Source organism: Aythya ferina, assembly GCF_964211825.1.
Source record: "Aythya ferina genome assembly, chromosome: 19".
In the NCBI taxonomy this organism is placed as follows: Eukaryota; Metazoa; Chordata; class Aves; order Anseriformes; family Anatidae; genus Aythya; species Aythya ferina.
In genome coordinates this window covers 11,844,922-11,864,301 of record NC_140309.1, presented here as the reverse complement: position 1 = coordinate 11,864,301, position 19,380 = coordinate 11,844,922, and the positions used below count along the sequence as shown (strand labels likewise).

The 19,380-nt window shown below is 46.9% G+C and overlaps 1 protein-coding gene across 14 annotated transcripts in view; it reads left to right on the top strand.

Moving 5' to 3' along the window:
• The window catches only part of MSI2 (musashi RNA binding protein 2), a 228,748-nt gene that overhangs the window by 57,213 nt on the left and 152,155 nt on the right, over window positions 1-19,380 (top strand). For all 14 annotated transcript variants that reach the window (XR_014684746.1, XM_084492873.1, XM_084492872.1 and 11 more), the window contains exon 6: window positions 18,324-18,416. Coding sequence is in view for 13 of the 14 variants with exons in the window: in XM_084492873.1 (XP_084348999.1) it covers window positions 18,324-18,416 (93 nt within the window). In the remaining variant the exon portion in view is untranslated. The remainder of the gene's footprint in view (window positions 1-18,323; window positions 18,417-19,380) is intronic.

Genomic DNA, 19,380 nt, shown 5'->3' with positions numbered 1-19,380 from the left:
GTGCACGCTGCAGTGAGCCGGGTGCTCGGTGCCATTCGTAGGCCTGTAGGACTTGGTAGGGCTCCTCCTCCTGCTAATTGGACGTTATTGAGGTTCTGTTTGCCAAACCGCGCTATGAGTTAAGGGGAGAATGACAACTTGATTTTTATTTGTGTGCGCAATGTTTATGTATGGAAATTGCTGGTATGTTTGCCTTTATCTCCAGATACAAATATAATGAGGAGGCACAGGAAGCTCATTTTGTTTAAGCAAATCGCAGCGCATGAAGCCATCATGTCCTGACACTTGTTTCGTAGAGGAAAACAAAGAGGAAGAATCTGGCTTTTTGCTGGGAGGCATACAAATCTCTGCTTCTTTACATACTGGTTATTACAGCGTTAGCATGCTGAATCATTGTTTTTATTTTTATTAGTTTTTCTTTTGGTGAAGACTGAGAAAAAGACAAAGACTAAAAATAAAAAACATAATTTTTGATATAACTGTGGAAACATGGTTAGTTCTAACACAGCAGGTGGCTAAGGGACTCAATCGGCAGAAACCAGCAGTGCTTTCAGTGCAATCAAAGTTAAGTGCAGAAATTTAATTAAATGGTAGCAAGGCTGGCAGAAACTTTGTAAAGCAGCAGTGCATTGTCAAATTCAACAATTATTTCAAGGAACACAATCCACAGATGGCGTCTAATTGATAAATTAAGGTTCTGCTGCCTGATTCCGCTTACATTTAAAGGTTCTTTTTTCTTAAACAAAACCTTAAATTTCAAGGCTGTATCACTGTGTTTGAAAATACTCATAACAAACTGGCCTGTATGTGTTGGATGGGCCCGATTACTGAGAAATCCGTGCTTTCTGTGTTAAATGGAGAAGGCATCCGTTTTGTATTTCCCTGGTCAGTCACATTCTAGCAAAGCTGTTGGTAAGTCACCGCAGGGGAACCCAGCATGTGCTGCCTTCAGCTCCCATGACCTTTCCCAGTGTGCAGGGCAGGTAGACAAATCATCTCCCAGCTCCTGGAAGCCTTTCAGCTTCCTGCCCGTCCCTTACAGCTTTCAGTCTGCTTTCGGACATCATCAGCAAATGCAAATCCTTCAGCGCCTGACAGGCTGCTCAGTCCCAGCACCGAGCCTGGAAGGATGGTGCCTAATGAACACCTCCTTGCTGTGGTCACTGCACACGTTGTGCTGCATCTTTTGGGGGTTCTGGGCTGGTTTTAGGTTTGCCCGCTTCCTTAGGTGCTGCATTGTTGGTGCAAAGGAGCCCAGAGCACCCCCAGGGCATCCTGCAGCAGCCCTGAGAGGAGCTTGGTGTGGCTGTTCGGGTGCCTGTAGTGTGCAGTTAAAAGCAGGGTGGGTGGGTTGGTTTTTCTTTCCCTTTTTAAAACTGAAGATGTATCAGGAATACTTTGTGGCTTTAGTTTACACGTGTAAACACAGTTCACTTTCCAAGGTTTAGGTGAGCCCTTAAAAGGGGGCTAGAAAAGATTGACTCCAGCTCTTCAAATACACTTCTCATAGTCCTTTCATCCTGGAGAGGGTCTTTTCCCTCAGCTAGTGGCACTTCCATCTCAAAGAAAGTGGTTTGAACCAGGACTGGAGTTGAGAGAGAGGGGGCATCTCACTATGTAGTAGGTATGTGATACATACACCTCCGTATATAATACTTGTATATCACCTGCTATAAAAAAAAAAAACAACAAACTTCTGGCATTCCAATTTCACACTTCCTTCTTTATTTAGGAAATTTTAGAAGATGTATGCAGGAGGGAGATGGCTATTCCATTGTACGTATTTTTAAGCACAGGATGCAGATTCCCTAATTGCTTTTCTGAGTATGTTCTGTCTTTTTTGGCATTGCCCTTGTGGTAGTAAATTCTACATTAGCCGGATACTCGATGGAGCTGAATCTGTTCTGAGCGATGGAGCTGAATCAGTGCTTGTTATTTTTGGTTACTACTAGCAGTATACTTGAATTCAGTAACTCGACTGCTCCCTTCCCCCTTTTTCTCTTCTCCTGTGCCTAAATATATCCACCCAGTCAATCAGCACTGGCAGGCATCAGTGCTATGGCTGTCAGATCGAGTTAGCTCTGGGTAGCCTAAACTCCTGGCTTGTTTTTTTGGGGGCTTGAAAATGTATTCGAATAGTGGCATCATGATTTGACTTGCAAATAAGTACAGTCTGGTAATGGGGCTCTTACATCGAAAGAATGATGCAGCACTTCAGACAAATGTTCGTCTCCTTCCCATGAAGCTGATTAGAAATAATACAATGCATGGTGATGTTTATGGCTACATGCTTAGTGAACAGAAACATTTCTGAATTTTCATTAATTGTGGATTTTGTAGTTTTTAATGGAACAAAGGAAAAGACGCTGGAAATTAAAGAAATGCTAATGTCTTGCTGGGAAACTTAGAAAGCATTTGTTTTAGAGGCAAATCTGCTCTGGTCTGCATATTCTCATTTTTTCCTCATATCTAGGCTTTTTGGTTGGTTGTTTGTTTAAGAGCATCACTTAAGTGAACACATTATCTTTGTTGCTGCTCATTCCCAAACCAAAGCAACCGGCCTTTGCTTGTGACGGCATAACTATTTCCACAGCAACCAGGCAGGATGTCACAAATTCAGAAGTGTGATTTTACATGCAGAACGGCAGCAGGAGCAGATGGATATTGGAAACAAAATCCCCACCCCCCTCCCTTTGCCTTCTTCTACTTCTTCCGAAAGAAATAAACGCACTTCTGACAGCATCTCTCTCTGCAAATCTTCCCCAACGCCGCCTAACGTGTGTGAATCGTCGCTATTTGCAGTAGAGGTGCAGCTAATGCTGGGTGCAGCGTGGTTTCTGTGTGTGTAGCAGCACTGCGGTGACAGGGGCAGGGTGCTGCAACACGGCACGAAGAGCCATGCCCTTTCCTTCTCTAAGTTCAGGAGTGATGCAGGGAAAATGAGCCTGCTTGGGAATTTGGGCTCGTACTTAGCCTGGAAGTTGTTTCATTAACGTTGGTAGTGACCCAATTCTGTTAATTCTGAACGTAGCAAAATGAAAAAGAAAAAGCAACCAGAACCTCACCACCTTCTCATATTTAGACACATTTGGTACCCATCTTGCATAGATGTTTGTCGTAACACCCGCCCACTGTGTGGGCAGAAGCCTCAAGAACATATGCTCAGTCTGTTTTCTCAAAAAAGATAATATTGGAAACAGGCACAGGAGGGGGTTTTGCACTTAATAACATTTGAGGACAGGGCCTGTGGTTTGAAAAAGACGGGATTGGTGCAGAGTCCCAGGTGAGGATGCTCTGGGCAGCTTGTGGAAGCGTGCCAGCCCCTCGCGGTGTCAAAAGTGTGCTGCGGGCTGGCCGCTGGGGAGGAGAAGACGGGTAAACATTGGGGGTCCCCTGCCAGAGCTGACTCTGCTTCCACAAAGCCTTGAGCAGGCTCTTGTCTGCCTTTCACTTAGCGGGAAATGGTTTGTTCTTGGGTGTATGAGCACCAGTTAGGTGCTGGTGCTGGAAAGACACGAGCACAGCGCAGGGTCCTGGAGCCTCCGGTGCTGGCCCCAGCCTGGCGCTGGCTCCTCAGAGGCTCCTGGTGGCGGTGGGCTCTGGTCTGGGGGGGGCAGGACCCCCGCAACGATGCTGGAGTTTAAGGTTTCAGGGGAGGTAGGTGTCAAACTTGCAGCGACTGGAATTTCAAGAGCTGGGTGGCTATTTCTGTCTTGCAGCAGTAGAGTTACAGACCAAGAGCCCCTTGTATTTTTATGTTGTTACTTGACTTTGAAAACACCAGCTGTGATCCTCCATACTATTATTGGTATGGATCACATGAAATTTTAATTAGCTTGGGTTGAAGGGAAGGGAAGTTCTGATAATTGATTTAATATACAAATGCCCCTCTGCCTTCCTTGGTTTATGTGCTGGAAAGATTGTATTAGAAATTTTCTATTATAAGGGAGACGAAAATGTGTTTTTAGGCTTTTCTTGAAATAAAAAATTAAGCGCCTCTAAACTATTCAAATGAAAAGCACAATTTGATATTTCACTAATTCAGATAAAAGTAGAAATTACTATTACTGTTGTTGTTATTAGCCTAATGGAACCAGTCGGTGATGGTGGAGCTCATGCAGTCTGAGGCGACTCAACAAACCCAAGTGCTGTGGCTCAGCCGGTCGCAAAGCACGGTGCCCTTGCCGTGAAGGCACGGCACATTTATTGAATTGATGTGAATTATTTCCATGTCCTGCATGCGGTGCTCTGGGAGCCCCAGAAATCATGGAGCTAGCACCCCGCTAGTGAAACAGAGCCTGGCGTTAGTGTCAGCATGGCACGGCTCTCCTGGCGGCGACTGGAATGGCTGGTGGAAAGCAGGGCAGTCGGTCCTGGTGCTGGCAGGGGTGTTTCAACATCTGAGGAGTACCCAGGACGATCGGACTGTGCTGGTGTCACTGTGTTCAGCAGCCTTGCCCTGGGTGCCCCCCAGGAGCAGTGTGCGGGCACCAGGTGGTCTCTGTGGTCTCTGATAAAGCGCTTCCACCAGGAAACGTGGGAGCTTTTAAGGATCCGACTATTTTCAGCACAACCAACCCGCTCCAGAAATGGCCGTTTTATAGCCGATAATAAAACATAATAATAATAGTAAAGGCTGATATATCTTTAAACCTGGAACTATTTAGTGTGCGTTGTAAAGGGCTACTGTAACTAATGTCCTTTGCTTTTGGAGAGGAGCTGGCTCTGTCTCCTTTCGTGGTGCCTGGTGACCTGTCCTCCCTCCGAGGGTGCCGGGCAGCCCAAGGGAGTCCCAGAGCCGAGGCTGCAGTGCACTGAAGCTGCAGCTGCTTGCAGAATTTGATTATCCTCTTCCCTTCTTTCCCCTTCACAACACTGAGATCTTTCTTCCTTTCTTTCCCTCAAAATTTCTCATAAGGAATGGCATTTTTTTTTCTTGGAAAAAAGGTGACCCCAAAAACTCACCAAGCCCAGGGGCTTTGTCAGCAAGAAATGTAACCTGCTCTAGCCCGTATCTGTCTATAAAGGGCTATTTTTAAGCTTCTTGTATTCCAGAGCACCCAGAAATCCCCGTTTGGGACGGGGAGGTGTGTTGCCTGCAGTGCTTTGAGGTACAGCCCTTGTCCTGGAGAGCTTTGTGGCTCGGAGACCCCCGGCAGATAACGTCAGAAGGATTTTGTTGGGCTGGGGTGGCAGCGGGGGGCTGCGTTCTTCCACCAGGACCTGTCAGATAGAAGGGTCTGTCTGGGGAAATGTCCCCTTGCTTCCCCCTGCCCTTTCCTGGCCCACCTTGCGTTCATCTGCAGCCGTATCACTGTCATTTCCCTGTCATTGCAGGTTCCCTTCTAGTTAATTGACTTGGGAGATCATGCTAATTTTTCTTGATTGGGGCTGCCACCTTTGCTTTCTCCTGACCTAACATGCACATATTCTCCGCTCACCTGTCTTCTTAGTTCCTAAAAAGTCTGGAGGCAGATTCTTGGTGCTTCCAGAGAGAAAAGCTCAGGCACGGCGTTGGGTTCGGCAGGCAGTGGCTGTGCCTTTTGGGCTTGGTGCGTGCTGGGGGCCAGGTTTGGTTCCTCAGGGCAGGGGGAGCTGTCAGCAACAGGACTTCCTCTGTTTGCCTGCCAGTTTTCGGACTTTCCTTCTGCTCCTGTCCCACATGCACTTAATTTCTGTTTTCCTTCACTACCTTCTTTTGTGCTTTTTGAAAAGAAAGAAACACCAAACCACCAACAATAGAAGATTAAGAAGCCTCCAAACCATTCAGGTAGCTGCATAAGAAAAACGGCAACCCTGATATTAATACCTGTTCTGTCTGGGGTGTGCCGTTGGTGCTGGAAATGATCTCTATTCTCCCCCAGTATTTTACAGATGAGCACTGAAAAGCGTCTTTATTCAGTTTGACTGTTGCTATTATGTGGCGAGGCATTCAATAAAAGTTGTGATTTATGAGATGTGTGTGGCCGTTGTTGTTTTTTGCTCTGTCATCTATCAGGGAGAGAAAAGCCAGGCCTGATAATTCCTGGCACATAGCTTTTTCAGTTAAGAATGTCAGCTGTCAGGCTGTCAAGAGAAGTTATTTCTGTTTTTATTTTTATTTTTTTATTTTTTCTTAAATAGGCAGAGATCCTGCTCCTTACTGTGGTACGTTGATAAGGGAGTGCTTTCTGTATTGCTGAAAAAGTGTGTCCCAGGGTAAGGCCCTTGGTGTATGCCCACTTAAACTTACAATGCTTTGTGTTTTCAATGTGTGACAGCACTTGATTACTTAATATAAAAACGCATTCAGTTTCTTTTCTGCTGCTTTTATGTGCTTTTTTTTTTTCCTTTCTCACTTAGTGAATGCTTTTTTTCTTCTCTGTGACTAGGTGTTTTAAAAGTGCTCTTTAACAAAATATGTGCACATTAGATAATCTGGTGTTGCATAAAAGCTCTTTCATATTTTGGGGGCTTCATGCATACATCAAGTAGGCCTAATTGAAGACAGGAGCTGTTTGTCACAAATGTGAATATAAAGATGGGGATGGAGGGGAAGAATTATGTTAAATGCCAGGGCGATGTTTTTTTTCCTTATTAGTTATTTGCAGAAACGTATCAAAAAGTCATTTTGATGCAGAGTACAATAGTATCACAAACTTGTGCTTTGCATCCTAAGTGCCTGGTTAGAGCACAGTTAGAAGCTGAAATCATTCCTCGATTAGTCCCTGGAGTCCCATATAAGTCTTTAACTCTCAGTATGTGGTCTGCGATTTAACAATGGATGAAGGATGGCTGAACTTGAACTGAATGTATAACCTGGCATTTGCAGACCTTCAGCCCCTTCCCTGTCTCCTCTCCCCTTCTTCCCAGAGAGCATCCGTCAGAACTTGCCGCAGCTGCCAGCGTGTTTGCCTTCAGGGCAGAACTTTGGAGCTAGAAGCACTGGCACACTGCAGCTTACAAAAACTGGGGAGCAAAAAATCTGGATGGCAAATCATCGTGGAAAGGAGGCAGGGAATGTGTCTGGGTGCTGCACAGTTCTGGGGTGCTGGTAGGGCTCTGAGCCCTCCTGGGGGTCCCGGCTTACCACAAGCTTCACGCGGCTGTCTCTGAAGCGTGTGATGGTCTCCTTGTTATTTTAATGTTGTTAACCTTCATCTAAAAGGAAAACATCTTCTGAGCATTAACTCAGTGTGGACAGCTCATTTACGTGTTTTATATCGCTTTAAAGGAACGGGACTGGAGGAGTGGGATGTAAACCTACAGAAGAGGTGGTTGTCAGCCGGTGAGGACTGTTCTGTTGTACAGAGCCGTGTGTGGCTCTTACAGGTGTTCATGTGGCTCAGAGTTTTCCTTATGAATACCAGAGCTGCCTTTAGCCCTGGGTCTGACTGTGCGAGTCATGGCTCAGAGCTGCCAGCCTTCAGTTAAAGTTCCCAGGGTGGTTACAGACCTTGATTTCCCAGGAGGAGGGAAACCTCCCGGCACTCTGCAGGTACCCAGACAGCAGTGTGAGGCCTGGGACTTCATCCCGAGGAACAGCTGTGCAATGGCTGGAAGCTGGTTAGCAGCAGGAGCGGGGCAGCGTGCCCCTCGGCTGTCTGTGCAGGGAGGCAGGTACAAGAAAAAGTACGGAGCAGCCCTCGCTCCCCTGGGTGCCATCCTGGGATGGCAACGGGCACCCCGTGGGGGTGCATCACGGCCTTCCCAGATGTCTCTTGGGAGAGCAGTGTTGGAGGAGAGCGGGCTGCAAACCTCGGCCCTGGGGTGTCCCCACACGAGGGCTGGCCTGTTCCCATGGGCAAAGTCCCGAGCCCATCGGGGTCCTGCTTAGCGCTGGTCTCCCTGAAGCCCGGGTGCTGAGTCACTGCGTGTTCTGCCATCCAAATGCTGGCGTATAAACACATCCTTCTTCGCGGAGTCTCTTGCCAAGTACTTGGATTTACAATGTTAACAACTTTAAATAAATTCTTCCTGGAGATAACTGATTTATTAGGCTCCCACCCTTCTGAAGGCAAAGCTAGCCGCAATTAACAAACAAAGCAGCATGAGGCAGTTATCAGTCTGGGTAATAAATCTTCCAGTGCTGGGTACCACTTGCTAATGGGTTGGGAAAGTAAAACTGCACCTCAGTCAGCTGCGCCCGGCCTGGGCAGGCAGCATGTGCGCAGACAGCGTCTGTGAGCAGGGCAGCAGCTGATAACGTGGCACTGATGGTCCCCACCTGTGTACCCAGGCGTGTGTCGGAGGTGGGTGAGGGCTTGTGTTGGGCAAGAGGGTTGTGCTGTGCACCTCTCTCTGGCAGGGCTGGCGAGTGTAGAAGCCAGGGCTCTGTTTCTCCTGGTGGCAGTGGTTGTTGGTTTCCTCGCCGTAACGAGCGGAGGAGGCGTGTTAGCTCCTGGGTTCGACGTGCTGCAGACACACGAGCCCTCCTGGTTCTGCTGCTGTCCTGCAGTGGCCAGGTTCTCCTTGTCAGCAGCTGGAGCTGGATCTCCTTACCCTTGGAAAAGTGCTGCTCTGTGCATCCAGCTCTTCGTGGGGCTGGGGGCTGCTGGCTGCAGGGCCCATGCACACAGAGGAGGCCGGGTGGTGCCACGGGGCAGGAGGAGCCTCGGAGCTGACAGCAGCAAAGAGCCTGTGCCGGGATGCAAGGCGAGGTATGCTGGTGGCCCACCTCTGCTCCGTGGCCGTTCTGCCTCATGCTCACCCTCTTCCCTACCCCTGTGCCTTAGGCTGGCTCCTCATCCGGACCGGCGTCTCGTCCTGCCTCCCGCTTGCTGGTGCAAGGCTGGGGAGCGAACCCTCCGAGTTGTGGGCAGTGCTTGCTGCTGTTCCCTGACTGCATCTTCCGATAAACAATTGTTCCAAGACCTGTTAGCGTGGTTTCCAGCGTTGGGGAGATATTTCTTGCTGGGTTTGTAAAAATGATCTAAATGGATCCGACATCCTGGCTATAAAACATCTGTAACGTTACACATTTAGTTATGTTACTAGAGACTTGAGTTCATTTTGATGGGTAGTATTTTATCTGCTACTTTTCCCCTTCTTGAAAGCAAGGCTTGCTGTAGAGGAGGATTTATGGAAATATCTTTCCAGCACACGAAAAAAATCATGCACATTAAGATGTTGGAGTAAAAGAGAAATAATGTCTTTTTTTGGAGACCTTGGCTGATTTATCTCCTGCTTGGTAGTTTGGTATGACCTTCCTGGCTAGGAATAATATTTTTTATTCTTCCTTTAATAACAATAATGTCAGTAACAATGTCTTGCACTTTTCCAGCATCTTCAAATCAGACTTTCAGCGGGTTAGACATTTAATGAGTGAAGCCTCGTAGGCTCCAGTGAGCTGTGGGGATATATTCTTGTTCTTCTTTTTGTGGAAATCAAGGCACATAGCACTCGGTTGTGCAACGTACTCAACCTAATGAGGCTTCCACAAACGCTGCAAGTTAAAATGTATGCTTAAATGCTGAGCCCTGCAGACTCCAGCTGAGTTTCTCCCAAGACTCTTTGATACATCAGCCCTATGGAGACTGAAATGACTTGCCCTGTGGTCAATAAGTGAGTAAACATCACACAAGGGAGACAAGCTCTTGTAGCTGCGAGGTGCTGCCTTCCTTCGAAAAAAGTATGAATGTTTTCTCTTGTCTTGCTTCTACTCTTCATTCTCGATGCCGCTCCTTGGGGCCCTTTTATTCCTAGTCAAGGGTTATTTGATCTGCTTTAGAGCGACAACTCTGTTGCTTTTATAATGGCTGGTGGGTTCCCTCCCTGGCAAGGGAAACATCTTTCTTTTGTGAGAAGAAGGTGGGAGCAGAGCAATTCTTGCAATTCGCCAACCCGTTTGTGTGTGGGGGAAAGAGGATAAAAGAAATGCGGCATTTCATGGAATTGTGAAAGTATTTCAACAGCAGTAATAAGCAAATCTGGACGTTTTGCAAGATTTCAGTGGACTCACATCAGAGGAAAAGATCACCCTAGTGAAAAAGCCAAGCAGTGTGTTGCATAGACATTAGCTTGACTCAGCAGATGAAGAAAAACTTGCTCATCAGTAACTGATTGCCATGTGCATCTGTATTATGTAGATGAAATTAATCAAAGCTAAGGGTTAAAGTTTTCCATTTGTTCTTTACAGAGAAATCATCTGGAGTATGTTGGGAGGGAGGCAAATTGCTTTAAACATTTCTTTTTGCTTCATGTGATTTTTTTCTTGTTTTAGCAGAACATTATCTAGAATCTTAACAGAGCTCTTATCACTGATTTGTCGGGGTTATCGTGAAAAATTAGTTGGTACTAACCTAGAAGTATTTAAATTATGTCTGCTTTCTGTGCTATAGAGGCAGTGAGGTTTTTTTTGGAGTGACCTCACTGTTTGGAGCTGGAAGAATTTCAAAACTTACAGAACGTGCACTTCTCGTAGCCTGCAAATTGGGCTGTGCCACTGGCTTTTGTTAATCACCGCATTAAGCCTCCAAATACATTTCTTCCTTCTCCTTTTTGCAAGTGCTTGCTTAAAGAAAGGTTCATTGACAGCACCCTAAAAGCCATTCTAGCTGCTGAACCATGCGCTCTTCAGCGTATTGACAGCGCGAGCTGCTCGGCATGCTAAAAGGTACGGCTGGCTGAGGAGCGTAACCGCCTGTGTGTGCTCTCAGCCCGAGAGGTGAGTTTGGAGCGGTGAAAGGTGGGTGCTGCAGGACAAGAACACATCCCCAGAGATCAGCTGGCTCTGCCCCGTGCCAGTCTGTCCAGCAGCAGCGCCTTCTGATGGAAGAGGCTTTGTGCAGGGTCCGTGTCCTGGCTCCTAGCTGACAGCCGTGGTGCTCGGGCAGCCCACCTGCGAGCTGGCAGCGGCTTGTCCTGGCCGTGGCTCCGCAAGCCGGCTGCTCGTGCCCCGGGGAAGGGCTCTGGGTCGGCGCTGGGAACGTCCCCCGGTGCTGGCGGCGCTCCGGGCGGCCGCGGCAGCTGTATGCAAATACGGCAGCAATCGAAGGCACTTACTGGGGTTTGCCTACTGCTTTTGCTCCAGCACTGCTATAGATTTTCATGGGGTTGATATGACTCAAATGAGAAAAAGAGTGGGAAGACTGTGGACTGAGGGTTTTGAGTCAATGGGAGCTGCAGGCCCTGGAAAAATGAGGCCACTTAAGTGCCCCGGTATGGATTTTGGTGTCCAGCTGCAGGCAGACAGCTTTGAAGCAGTTGGCCTTTGTGGCCAGCTGCCCTCTGCGGCTGGCCTCAGCCGCTGCTGGTGGTGGAAGCTGCCCTCTGAAGGCTCTCTGCAGGCCCACAACCGTGCGGCCGGTGGTGGGAAGGCAGAACAAAGTGCCCTTCACCACCACAGCCAGCTTCTCTGCCCTGCCTGGCTCTCTGCGGTCTCCTCTCTGGCCTGGGAAAGCAGGGATGCTGCTTAACTTTGTTACCTCCTACTTGCTTTGATCTGGATTAGAAATGAGGACCTGGGCACGTCTGGGGAAGCTGCTCAGCTTGGCCTCCCGCTTTGACCTACTTCAGCACAGCCCGGCTGGAAGGCTGCAGAGCCTTACGCCAACTGGGCTGTGAATGTGCCCTTCTCAGTGCGTTCTTTTACAGTCCTGGGTCCTGTCGGAGGACACAAACTTTCCGGTTGTTCTCTGGATATGGCACATAATGTTTCCTTCCAGAAGACAGTAAGATATAAATAGTGGAACTGATGAACCTTGTGCTGGTCGGTGAGGCTGTGCCCATCAAATCCTGCTGCCATGTCTTGGAGTGTGAGGTCCCTGGGCAGGACACCATCTCCCTCTCTTTTTGCCTGTGTAAGGTGAAGTTTTGCACAGAAGTTTAGGAGCAGAGTTTTAATTGGTTCCTTTTGGGAGCTTTGTCCCTGTGTTACATGGGCACTGCAAAAATCCTGCCCCGTGTCCGTTGTCATCTTGAACAGTGATCTGCACTTGCGGCCGTGAGATGTGTTCCTTCAAAATTAATTATCTTTGTTCAATGTATTAATGCAGTTTTTAAGCACTGCTGAACACTAATCAGGCTGTCACATTAGGTGAGCTGTCCACACTGAGTGAATATTCAGTTTCCTTCCTCCCCACACTGTGTGTGAGGGGCTAGAGGAACCGAGGGGATTTAAATAGATTTTGTCTCTGTTCCCCTCTCCCTGCCTCTAGACCTTGCTTCCCTAATGCATAAAGGAGTTAACTAGAGCAGAGTGGAAGGGAGCAGCCCTAAGGGATACGATACAACTGGTTGTAACGAGGCTGTGGGGCTGTGATCTATTCCTGTTCTCTGGAGGGTGTGAAGTCTGGCTCTGGTGAATTTTACTGTATCTTTTGATTTGAAGCTTGAAGCCAGATTTTGCTCAAAGAAATGCTGAGCTCTCACAGCTGGGGCTAATTTCCAGGAGATGGCAGCTCCCATGCCGGGAGCTCGCCGTGGTGGTGCACGTCGGGGCAGTGCCGCGGCCGTGCCTGCGTTGTGCTTGGCGAGGGCTGCTCCCGAGGGCATGGTGGCAGCGCTGCGGCTGAACCTGCCGGCCTCCCCGGGGCACACGGGAGCCCTAAGCTCAGCCAGAGGCAGGAAAGCGACCAGCAAAGGCACTGCCAGGATTGAGGCCGGATTTGCTTGTGAAACCGGCTCCGGCTGTCGATTCAGCCTGTTAGAGAGGAATCACTTTGCTTGTTCTGCCTCCTGCTGATAGCAGAGACTTCGGGGGGAGGGAGCAACAAACCGCCAGCCAAAAAACAACCCTCAAAGTTAACAGCACAAGCAGAGACAGCCAAAAACTAGGAATACAGCAGGGACTCAGTCGAGTTTCATTTCTGAATGGTTTGGGAGAACACAACCCATCTGTATTTTCCACAGAAATCAAATGAACTGATTTACCCCGCCAGGGATCTGTGCTGCTTGTTGGAATTAAAGAGCTCTTTCATTCCTGCCTACCTTGCTGTAGCTGGAGTCGGTTCTCACAGGATGACATTAGCTTACGCAGGGGTCAGGCACAAGGTATTTGCAGTGGTTAAGTCTTGCTGAAATCCTATTTTGAATACTTAAGCATGTTGTACGTGGCACGTAAAGCCGTGCTGCCTTTGGACGGGATTGAGTTTCTCTTCCTCTTGGTGAGCTTGAGAGCCTAATATTTGCTAGCTAATGGTGCCACAGTACTGTAGACAAAATCTGCCCATTGTTTCTGAACCATACAGTGTTTGGTATATTGGGGAAGGGGATGGATACTGGGGTGTTCTCTTACTTCGTGAATGGAGAAAAGTTGGCAGCTTTCAGTAAATGTTGCCTTTTTCATGATGGGCTTTGTGTTGTTTCAGTTTGTTTTTAATAGCTTTTTGGAAGTTGCTTTGAGGATCCTGGAGACAGGAAAAAAAAAAAAAAAAGAGAAAAGAAAAAGAAAACCTGGAGAATTCTTGCTTATGGTTTGTGTTCTGCCAAAGAAGCCTAGCACTTTAGTTAACAAGATCACTTCCCCTATTACATGAGTTACTGTTGTTGTTAATTAGAATTAATGCTGTAGTTTGGATGTACAACACAATGGGGTATAAAAGGCAGTTTAATATATATACCAAAGATGAGTTTTCCTATTACAAACCTATTTAGAAGGCAGATACATTAGAAATGATGAAAAGTCAAACTGCAGATGAGGTGAGCAAGCTGGAATACACATGTACCCACACACACACTATAGCACAAGGAGAGGAAAGTGTTCTGAAAAACAGTTATATATGCATAATTAGTTTAATCTGAAATGAATGCTAATTTCAGCAATTCATGGTGTAGATTCACAGTTAGTACTTTAGTCCAATTCCACCATGCTGAGATGTTTAGGAGGTAAAGAATGGTGGGGAAATGATACTTAAAACCATTATATTTGACCTAAAGCCAAATAAGTAAGTCCTGTGTTAACCACAAACTGTGCCTTGGCTCATCTGAAAATAGCGGTGGGTACTTGTTGCCTGAGATTTTGAAATTCCTTGAATTCTGCAAAATATTTTATCTGCTTAAATCATCCCCTTTATTCATTTAAATATTCATGATAATAAGACAGTTACAGTGGGGGGAGAAAAAAACCCAAAACCAAGAAACCTAAAAGTGGAGTTGGTATGCGAGGAGATTAATGGACACTGAACTGGAGGCTCTTAACTGCAAAGCTGTGTGTTCCTTCATTTGTCCTTTATTGGTTGGTTTTATTTCATAAGATGTATTGACATGCTTGAATGGGACAGGATTTTTGCTTCCAGAGACTGTGCCATCAGCCTGTTGTTTAGAGATTTTTCCTTGTATGCCCCAAACTGATCTAATTGTAACCTTAACCTTGCAAAAAATGACATTAAAGCAGAAGAGCTGTCTTGCTGAAGCACCGTGGCTTTTCCTGCTTCTGCACCAGCTGAAGTGTTTGCTCAGTTGCAGAACACAAAGGCGAATGTATTTCTCAAAAGCCAAGCCAATAAAGGGATTGTAACCTTGAGTGACTCTTTGCAGTTGTAGTCACATGTGTTTTGATTAACTGCAACACCAACACAGTATACAAACAAAGCAATTCTGCAGGTACTTGCAATTAACAGACTTTATAACCAACGTTAGATCTAACTCTCCCCTGTTGACTCCTGCTACAGCAAGAGAGACACCTTCGGTGTACAGAGGCTCCAAAAAACATTCATTATCTACATTTTGCACGGTCCTGCAGCAGCAAATGATAGATATATTATACTGCAAATTAAAAACAAAGACAGGAAGCTGGCAGGATGGTGGTTTCTGACTGACCCAGACCTCTTCTTGTCATTCATAAAACACGGGTTTGTGATTGACTCTCACAAATCACTTCCTGCTATCCCCACGCCGCATCGCCACCATGGGCAGCGAGCAGCCGGAGCTGCTGAGTGCCCTGCTTGTGGCAGCGCCCCGCCGCTCTGAGTGTGGTGCTGAGTGTGCTTCAGAAGTGGTGCAGAGCCGCAGTCACTCGCCTTGCAGGGGCTTGGGGGTGGGCACACCTTCAGGTTTTGTTTTTTTTTGCTGCTATAATTAAAAAATATATATTTAAAATACTGGTAATGGGTGCAAACTGATGGCAAGGCGTGTTTTGCTTAGATACAGACATAAATGTTTTTGTAAAATTGTAGGGGTTTGGGGATGTGCTAATTTATTTTCACAGCCAAATGAGAAATTTTGATTTAACAAAAAAAAAAACACAACTAATTTTGAAAAGAAAGGCTCTTCAGGTAGCTCAGTTCCCTATGCTCCGGTCATTTGTCATCATTAATGTTTACTGAGCAGCATTAAGTGTACTTCAGTAAACACTTCTTAACCCTTTGCTCTTCCTCCCTGCAACAAGCACGGGCCTGGGGAGGTGGCAGCAGAGGGAATCCCACGAGGCACGAGAGCACCCTGATGGGACGCGGCAGGAGGCCATTGGCCTCAGTGCTGTGCCTCTGACTGTAGTCAGCGGCGGTATGGGGTTGGACTTGACATGCTCTCCTTGTGTGCCCTTGCAGCTGGTAGCAGTGAAGGTTTTTGAGCTTCCTAGCAATGATTTCACCCGTAGCTCCCTCAGAACTCTTGGGTGAACAGGTCCTGACGACTGGATTAGCTTTAAGCTCCCTTGCTGGTGATTCAGTGGCTGATGTCCAGAGCGAGTGTCCCTGGTGCAGTAAAACGCCTGCGTTAGTGAACACCTTTATTTTTTTTCCAATAATCTTACATCTTTTGAATGCCCCATGGTGTTTGGCTGGTGTTGAAGGGCCGCAGCCATTAGCTGTCAGGCCAGCAGCGCAAGCCTCAGGCTTGGGGCCTGGCCTGGCCTCGCGGCTGCCCTGTGTGGCTGTGGGGGCGGATTTGCAGGTTAGAGCAGGACTTGGAGGCTCCGTTTCCAGTTGGCCCGAGTCCTGCTGCACTGATCCAGCAATCGTGGATCGGTGGGGCCGTACCGGCACAGACAAGCCAGCCGAGCAGCAGCTTTCTGGCCGTGTTCCCCCACCGCGGGTGCCCCGAGTCACGGCTCCGGGCCGAGCACGCGGCCTCTGCGCCGGGGCGAGAGGGCGGCACCGGCGCGTCCTGTCGGAGCGCGTCAGGGCAGGAGGAATTGCTAAAGCTACAAATTACTTGTATTCTTTTGCTGAGGGGAATGTGTGTAACAAAGCAATTGAACTGTCTCTTCAGGAAAACGTAGATTGTAAAAGCAGACTTAATTTTGTCCTTCACTTTTGTACCAAGGAGCCGATTTCTGAAACCATTTCCCAGCTCGCAACACATCTCTAGGCATTAAAATGTGGTGAATTTGCTTGTCATTACCAATATTTTCCTGGACTGAAGCTATTGAAACAAAGTAGTCTGTCTTTTTTTTTTTTTTAACCTTCAATCTTGCTTCTAACAGAAGTACCTCTCTCTTTCTTGGTCAAATATAAAAATGATGATAATTTCAAATATTGCTTTAGAATAATTGCTTTCCTTCTTCTTTTGTATGACAACAGAAGCTCAGCCTGATCTTAAATCAGATGCTGGCAGGCAGAGGGCTCTTGACAGCCCTGCAAAATCCTTTAGTTACAAGTCGGCTTTAGCCAATTCTTTATTTGTAAATGACAATTTTCTACAGAAAAATATATGCTTGGACTTCAATTTCGGAGTCCTAGATTGCAGCCAGGAAAAAATAATTGAATTTTTACACCTTTTTCTTCTTTTCTTCCTAACTTAAAAAAAATATAAAGTGAAGCTCTGTAAAGCATGGTTAGGGGGCTGATTGAGGGAAGTATCTACCCTGGTTAATTTGAATGGCGGCGGAGACGGGAGTGATGTTTAATTTGTTCTGCGCTGAGAGAATTTGGGGCAACTCCAAGCTTTTTGTTCAGTGCCTCAGCTCCGTGAAGGCTTCGTCGGTAGCCGTGCACCCCAGCTTGTCACTATGGCTCCAGTCACATCACAAAGCCCAGCTGGGCCAGCGCCAGTTTGGGCAGCAGCGCTGCTCCTGGCAGCCCGCGCTGATGGGGCTGCAGAGCCCGGCAGTGACCTGCAGGCAGCCCCATGCGTCTCCGTCACTGTCATAAAGTGCATCTCATCTGTACTAAAAATAAAAAGGTAAGAGAGGGAAGCAGACCTAACCTCTGCATTGAGCAGCTGCAGCAGTGGCGTCCCCGGCTGGCTGCCCAGTGTCCTTCCCTTTTTGCGGGTTCAGAATTTGCTGTCTGTTGTTCAGCCAAGCCGGTCCTGCTGCTGATGTTACGGGGTGTTTTTTCCCTTTCAGTCTTTACAAGTTGGCTTCTTCAGCCACTTTCTTTCACACAGGAAACAAAATCAAGCGTTTTAATGTATGAATTTCTTATTGACATGTTTGTTGGTTTCTTGAGATAACACGTGGTGTTAACTTCAAAACATCCGTCCAAGGTGCAGTAGGCTGCTACGTGGCTGTTGCCTCCAGCTGGAAGGCTTTCCCCTGGGTCCAGGCATACAGGGATGGTGCCTGGCCCTTTGGAGCGTGTTGAGAGCATTGTCCTGGATCTGCATTCAATGTAAGGTGGCCCACAGGGCACAGAGGCTGTTTGGGATTAGCCTACCAGTGGCCCCAGCTTCCCTGCTGCTGTTCTGTAGGTTCGGGTCCCTGGGCTGGGTCCTGTCCGTCTTAAAGGGTTATGGATAACGAGCCATCCGAAAGGACGTGCTCTGTAGGGAGTCCAGCATCATCCCTTCACGTTGTGTTTGGGTGGGGAGGGTCAGCAAAAAGAGCTGGGTGCTCAGCTGGGGCCTGGGGTAACACTTGGGGCAGGGCGATCTGCGGGGCCTGATCCAGCCCCTGCGTGGTGGTGACACCGCACGTTTCTGGAGCGCTGTCTGTGGCAGCTAGAGCACTGTGTCAGTGGCTCGTGCTGTCTCACCTCATGTGATTAGTTTTAAAGTGACTGTACCAAGTTCCTTTTAAACTGGCTTATGGAAACTTAATAACACAGAGCTTCAATTTGGTGTAATTGCCTTTTGCCAGCCAAGGAGCAAGCACTTTGTCTTTAGGAAAGAAGAGGGGAAAATGGCATGCATTTTTGTGACGGTAGCTATCAGGATATGACACTTGGAATCCTTTTTCACTTATATTTGCATTGAGAAGCACAATAAAAATCATTTATTAAAAAAAAATATCCAGGGGCTAGAGTTGTTATTGAGTGCCTTTACTCAGCCATTTCTCAAATAAAAACAAAACAAGACAAAGAAAAAAGAAGTATCTAATCAAATAGAATCTGAATTGCTTTTGTAGAGAAATATTCTCATTAACTGGGCTAGGGATGGCATCTGACGAATATTTCTTTTTTTCCACATATTGTTTGAAATAATCTGGTTAAACCATATGCTTGTCTTGTAATTTCTTGCAGATGGTCACAAGAACAAAGAAAATATTTGTAGGTGGATTATCGGCTAATACAGTAGTGGAAGACGTAAAGCAATACTTTGAACAGTTTGGCAAGGTAAGTTCCTGCCCAAATGAGCACTGCATATTTTGAATTCTTTTTTTTTTCCTTTCTTTTTAAAGTGTGTTTTGAAAAAAAAAAAAAAAAAAAGCGCAGTGAGGCCTGTGCTCAAAGGAGGGCCAAATTTTCTGCCTTTCAATATAATTTCTCAAAGCCTATTTAAATTGGTTCTGGAATTCCTTTTGTTTGTTGCATATGAATGTGTACAGCATTGCCAACACTGTTTACCTTTATTAAAAAAAAATCATTGAGAGTTGAATTTGCATATGTTCAGGAAGAATTTGACCCTTAGCTGAATGATTACACAGTTGTCTACTCCATAAAATCAGCCTTCTGTTTACCCCGATTCCGGTAGCTAAAAGAGCATATAGAGGTATTTGAGAGAGCTCATTAAGTTGTGGAAATGCCTGAAGGAACCATGTGAATAGCAAGAGTAATATGGAAGTCACTGGAATATCCTTTTCAATTCTTATTAAAAAAGCTCTTAAGCAACATCCTTCTGGAAGTATATGTAGAATTATGAAATCATTAAAAACAAAAAACCAAACCAAAACAAACAGAAGTTCCTGTTGGAAGGATTTAGTACTGTTTGAAGGAAACCTAAACCTTGCCAGAATATTCTTTTCAGAAGTGGAACAGCTCAAACTCCACAGTCAAGGCTCCGGCTGGAGTTTGGTGCCACCCACTTCCATGGGGTGCCATGTCCTCAAAGGTAGTGTTTCAGGACTGGGCTCTGTCACGTCAAAGTCCCTCTGGGCACTTTGCATCCCCAAGGCTTCTGGATGCCTGTTCACCTTCCAACAAGGTGAAGAGTTTGCACGTGGAGACTCCTGTAAGCCCCCTCCCTGCAGAGGCAGTAGACCCAGAACCACGGCTGTGGCGGCATAATGAGCTGTAGGTTGGTGTACTGGGGTGAGCTGATCCTCTGGAGTCAGGGCAGGACAGAGCACTTCTGTTCCTG